This window comes from Macadamia integrifolia, unplaced genomic scaffold (genome assembly GCF_013358625.1).
Source record: "Macadamia integrifolia cultivar HAES 741 unplaced genomic scaffold, SCU_Mint_v3 scaffold1270, whole genome shotgun sequence".
Lineage (NCBI taxonomy): Eukaryota > Viridiplantae > Streptophyta > Magnoliopsida > Proteales > Proteaceae > Macadamia > Macadamia integrifolia.
The window spans coordinates 120583-125675 of record NW_024868138.1 but is presented as its reverse complement, the minus strand read 5'-3'; the positions used below and the strand labels follow the sequence as shown (position 1 = coordinate 125675).

Below are 5093 nucleotides of genomic sequence, written 5' to 3'. Positions count from 1 at the left end.
ATTCATCTCATCCTAGACATCAAGGTTCTGGAAATCAGTGGAAGTGGTCATGGGAGGGAAGTAGGCCAATTCTCCAGCATTGGACACCCTTAGAATGTTGGATAGTTCCACCATATCAAAGGAGATGTTGATCCCCTTCATCCTTGAGGTGATTGCAGTAGAAGTACCTCATGAGCCTGGGGTATTGAAGCCTATTCGGCATTAGGACGTGATACTAGCCTATTACGTCGAACCTCTAATGAATATGAAATCAAAGAAAATCCCTCACACAAACATACTTACCAGGATCAACATTCTTGTCCTCAAAGGTGACCCAGCGAGCTTGTTCAACCACCGATCGGAACCACTGGTGGTTGTACATCTCTTCCACCAAGGCACGCGGTTGGTTCATAGTAGTACAACAGGTAGAAGTCCAGTGTGCCAACATTGTAATGAGAAAGCAAGGACTTAGGGTTTTGGAGATCAAAACCTAGTTTAGAGAGGGAAAATCCATAAGAAAATCAGAAACTTTAGGTTTGAATCGAAGAAAAACTCACCGTGGTCATGTGTAAGGTAAAGATTAAACACAAAAATGCTTAGAAACGATGGCTAACAGCTGGGGGAAACTTCCCTTGGCTATTTCCTCCTTGGTCCACCGTAGAAGTAGGGTTTTGGGGATAAAAAATAAGCTACAAACTCCCTTTTATTGTGTTCTGGGAGTCACCGAAAACACAGGTCTGAAGGACCTATTTTTGATGGATTTCTGGATCAAATTTAGCCTCTGTTTTAGTCATCAGAAACAACAGGTCAAAATCCAGTGACCTATTTCTGGTGGGCATTTCTATAGGAATTAATTTTTTTTATATATATATGCTATTATGTTTGTGTTTCTGTGTGGGCCCTCCTATGCAAGTTCCCTGGTATGACATGCTTATTTTGTATATGTGTTTAATGGAAAATTCCTAAATAGGAATTATGTCACGTCAGAACACCCGATCGAACTTGAATCCATCACCTCCCGCTTCCCCTACTCGGAAAGAATAGAGGTAGGCTACCCAATGCACCTTTGGTCCCACTAGTTCTTACGGCAGAAGATGCTGCCACAATAATGGGCAACATGATGCAAGGAGTGGGACAGTGGCAGGAACAATTTATGGCTAAGATTGATTCCCAGATTCAGGCTGCTACAGATGCCAGGAATGCACCTCCTACAACTTCCACTCCACTGGTGCCTGCTGTAGTACATGTTAGCCTAGCTACCCCGCCCACACCCGATGGGCCACAGGAACAAGTGAATGTGTGGATGGACCTTACGAAAATGATGGAGAAATTCCAAAGGCTCCGGCCTTTGTATTTCTTTAGTGCGGGCCAGGATTAGCTTTTACCAGGAAAATGGATCTGGGGCATAGAAAAAGTTTTCACATTGATGGGTTGCACCGATAAGTAGAAAATATTGTGTGCAGGCTATTAACTCCAAAATGAGGTGGACACTTGGTGGAGGTCTACCCAGCCTATTCCAAATGCTAAAAATCCCAATCCCACATGGGAGGAGATTTTAAGGAGGCATTCTTCGAGAACTATTTCCCTGAAAGCATCAGAGATAGGAGAGATACCAAATTCTCGACATTAGTACAGGGATCTAGATTTGTGTTAAAGTACCAACAGAGGTATGAGGAACTGTATTACTTTTCTCCTGAGCACATCAGGAATGATAGGGCTAAGGCCAAGAAGTTTGAGAAGGGGCTTAGGCCTAGTATTGGTTCGACCATTGTTGGACTTAAATTGCAGACTTATGCAGAGGTCATGCAAGTGGCCAAGTCTATTGGGGACCAGTATTGGGATAATTTTACTACACAACAAGGTATAGGGAAGAGACCAATGGGGTTAATGGAGTCCAGGGGAACTAGTAAGGTTTCCAGCGATCATATCTCCGCCTAGCTCTGATTTAGTTCAGAAGGCCAGAGGCAAGTTAGACTTCCCAATCTTCTCGATCTAGCAGTGTATCTCAAACAGTGGGGTTGAATCCTTGAGATTTCATTGTGATCAGCCAGGGCACTTGGCTAAGATATGTCCTCATCATCGGCTGGGTGATGTACCATACACTTTGCCTCCGAGATCACAGTGGACTTTCTCGGCCAGTCGACCAGTGTAGTCACAATAGGGCAACAGGCCCCAGGGATGTGTGTTTGCTATGACAACAGAAGATGCAAATGCTGCTCAGGGTGTGGTGACAGGTACCCTGTCAATGTCACTATTTCCTGCACATGTATTGTTTGAGTTTAGAGCATCTCATTCATTTTTATTTCCAAGATTCGTTAGGAAAATAGGAATTCCACTCAAGACCCTAACTCAATTTTTAGTAGTTAGTACACCCACCGGAAGTGTGGTGAGTCTGAATTCAGTGTATGGACCTTGTTCGATAACTGTTAGTGGACATAACCTAATTGCACACCTGATCGAGTTAGACATGACCGACTTTGATGTGATTCTAGGGATGGACTGGTTGTCCACTTACAGAGACTAGTGTGCTATGTGTAGAGAAGACGATTATCTTCAGACCCCATGATGAAGAAGAGTTCACCTTTGTGGGAGATAAACCCAAGAAACATAAGAGGATTATTGTGTTAGCTCTCCATATGGAAAAGCTACTAGATCAAGGGTGTCAAGGCTACTAGGATCCATGATGGATATTGAGATAGAGGTCAGACCATTAACTGAGTTAGATGTAATAAGGGAGTTTCTTGATGTATTTCCAAATGATTGACAAGATTGCCACCAGACCGAGAGATAGAGTTTGTGATAGACTTACTTCCAGGGTCAACACCTGTGTCAAAACCCCCTATTGCATAGCCCCCAACGAGTTGAAGGAACTACAAGTACAACTGCAAGATCTTTTGAAGAAAGGATTCATTAGACCTAATGTGTCCCCTTGGGAGCACCAGTACTGTTCATAAAAAAAGAAGGTTGAAAGTATGAGGTTGTGTATTGATTACAGAGAGCTTAACAAACTAACCATGAAGAACCAATATCCTTTTCCAATAATTGATAATCCTTTTGATCATTTGTAGGGTGCTAAAGTGTTTGCAAGATTGACCTTAGATTGGGCAATTGTTAGCTCAGGATCAAGAGTAGTAATGTCAGCAAGATAACTTTTAGATCCCGGTATGGACACTATGAGTTACTGGTATTGTCTTTTGGATTGACCAATGCGCCAGCTGCATTTCTGGACTTGATCAACTGGGTATTCCAGGATGTTTTGGACAAGTTCATAATTGTGTTCATTGATGACATCATAGTATATTCCAAGAGTGCAGAGGAACATGTTGTCCACCTAAGACTGGTATTGCAACGTCTAAGAGAGAAACAGCTCTACGTCAAGTTCAGCAAGTGTGAGTTCTGGCTTTCACAAGTGGCATTCCTAGGCCACATTGTCTCAGATAAGGGTATAGAGGTTGACCCAGGAAAAGTAAGGGCAGTTTCAGAGTGGGACACTCCCAAGAGTGTAGTAAACGTCCATAGTTTTCTGGGATTGGCTAGATATTATAGAAGGTTTTTTGAGAACTTCTCCTACATCTCAGCACCAATAACCCGACTTACATGAAAGGATGTGAGATCTGAGTGGTCCGATGTATGTGAGAAGAGTTTTAGAGAGCCAAGACAGATTAATATCAGCTTCAGTTTTGACTATTCCAACCGGTACAGGTGGTATGGTTGTGTATAGTGATGCATCCAAACTGCCATTAGGGTATGTGCTAATGGAGCATGGGAAAATCATTGCTTATACTCCCGTCAGTTGAAGAACTATGAAAAAAATTACCCTACCTGTTATCTGGAATTGGCAGTCGTGATGTTTTCTTTGAAAATTTGGCGGCACTACTTGTATGGTTAGAAAAGTGAGATATACAGTGACCATAAGAGCCTTAAGTACTTTTTCACCTAAAAGAAACACAATATGAGACAGAGACATTGGTTAGAACTGATGAAGTATTATGACTGTACTATCCACTACCATCCAGGAAAGGCTAACTTAGTAGCTGATGCACTTAGTAGAAAATCTCAGGCCCTAACTCTTGCTTCACTGAGCACTAATGAGTGTCTAATTAAAGAGGCTAAGAAATTTAATTTGGAACTACTATTTGAAGGTGTCACCTTGTCACTATCAGCATTGGTGGTGCAGCCTAGCCTAGTGAACAGGATCACTGCAGCCCAGATTACTGATGCAGAGTTACAGAAATTGATAACTGACATCAAGGAATGGAAGCAGAAGGACCAGGATTTCTCTTTAACTGACGAGGGAATCCTAAAATTTAAGGGAAGATTGTGCGTGCTCGATGATAGTGATTTGAGAGATGCTATTTTGAAAGAAGCGCACAACTCTTCATACTCCATTCACCCCGGCAACACCAAAATGTACAAGGACCTAAAAGATTCCTACTATTGGATGGGAATGAAGATTGATGTAGCCACTCATGTATCTAGGTTCCTCACTTGCCAGCAAGTCAAGGCAGAGAGACAGTGACCCTATGGGTTACTACAGCCACTACCTATTTTGGAATGGGAATGGGAGAACATCACCAAGGATTTTATCACAGGATTGCCCCGCATTAATAAGGGCATGGATGCCATTTGGGTAGTTTTCGACTGCATAGCTCATTTCATTCCAATGGAAGTCACCTTCCCCATGGAAAAGCTAGCCAAGTTATATATTAAGAATATTATTCATCTACATGGTGTACCAATTAGCATCATCTCTGATTGAGATCCCAGATTTACTTTAAGTTCTGGGAGTGCGTGCAGAAGACTATGGTTACACAGCTGAACTTTAGTACGACATTTCACCCATAGACCGATGGACAGTCAGAGAGGACTATTCAGACCTTGGAGGACATGCTCTAGGCCTATGCTCTAGATATGAGTTACAGTTGAGATGAGTACATCTCACTTATCAAGTTCTCCTACAATAAAAGCTATCAAAGCCACAATCGGTATGTCTCCATTTGAAGCATATTATGGTAGGAAACGCTAAACCCCTCTCTATTGGGACGAAGTTGGCGAGTGGCATATCTTAGGTCCGGACTTGATATATGCCACTAGTGAGAAAGTGGGTGTGATCA

The 5093-nt window shown here is 42.4% G+C and overlaps 1 protein-coding gene across 1 annotated transcript; it reads left to right on the top strand.

Annotated features, from left to right (window-relative positions):
- Positions 1-1521: 1521 nt before the first annotated feature.
- On the top strand, positions 1522-4498 carry LOC122063247. Its single transcript, XM_042626948.1, has 2 exons — positions 1522-1840; positions 3996-4498. The coding sequence occupies exons 1-2, from the start codon at positions 1522-1524 to the stop codon at positions 4496-4498; spliced, it is 822 nt and encodes a 273-aa protein (XP_042482882.1).
- Positions 4499-5093: the final 595 nt, after the last annotated feature.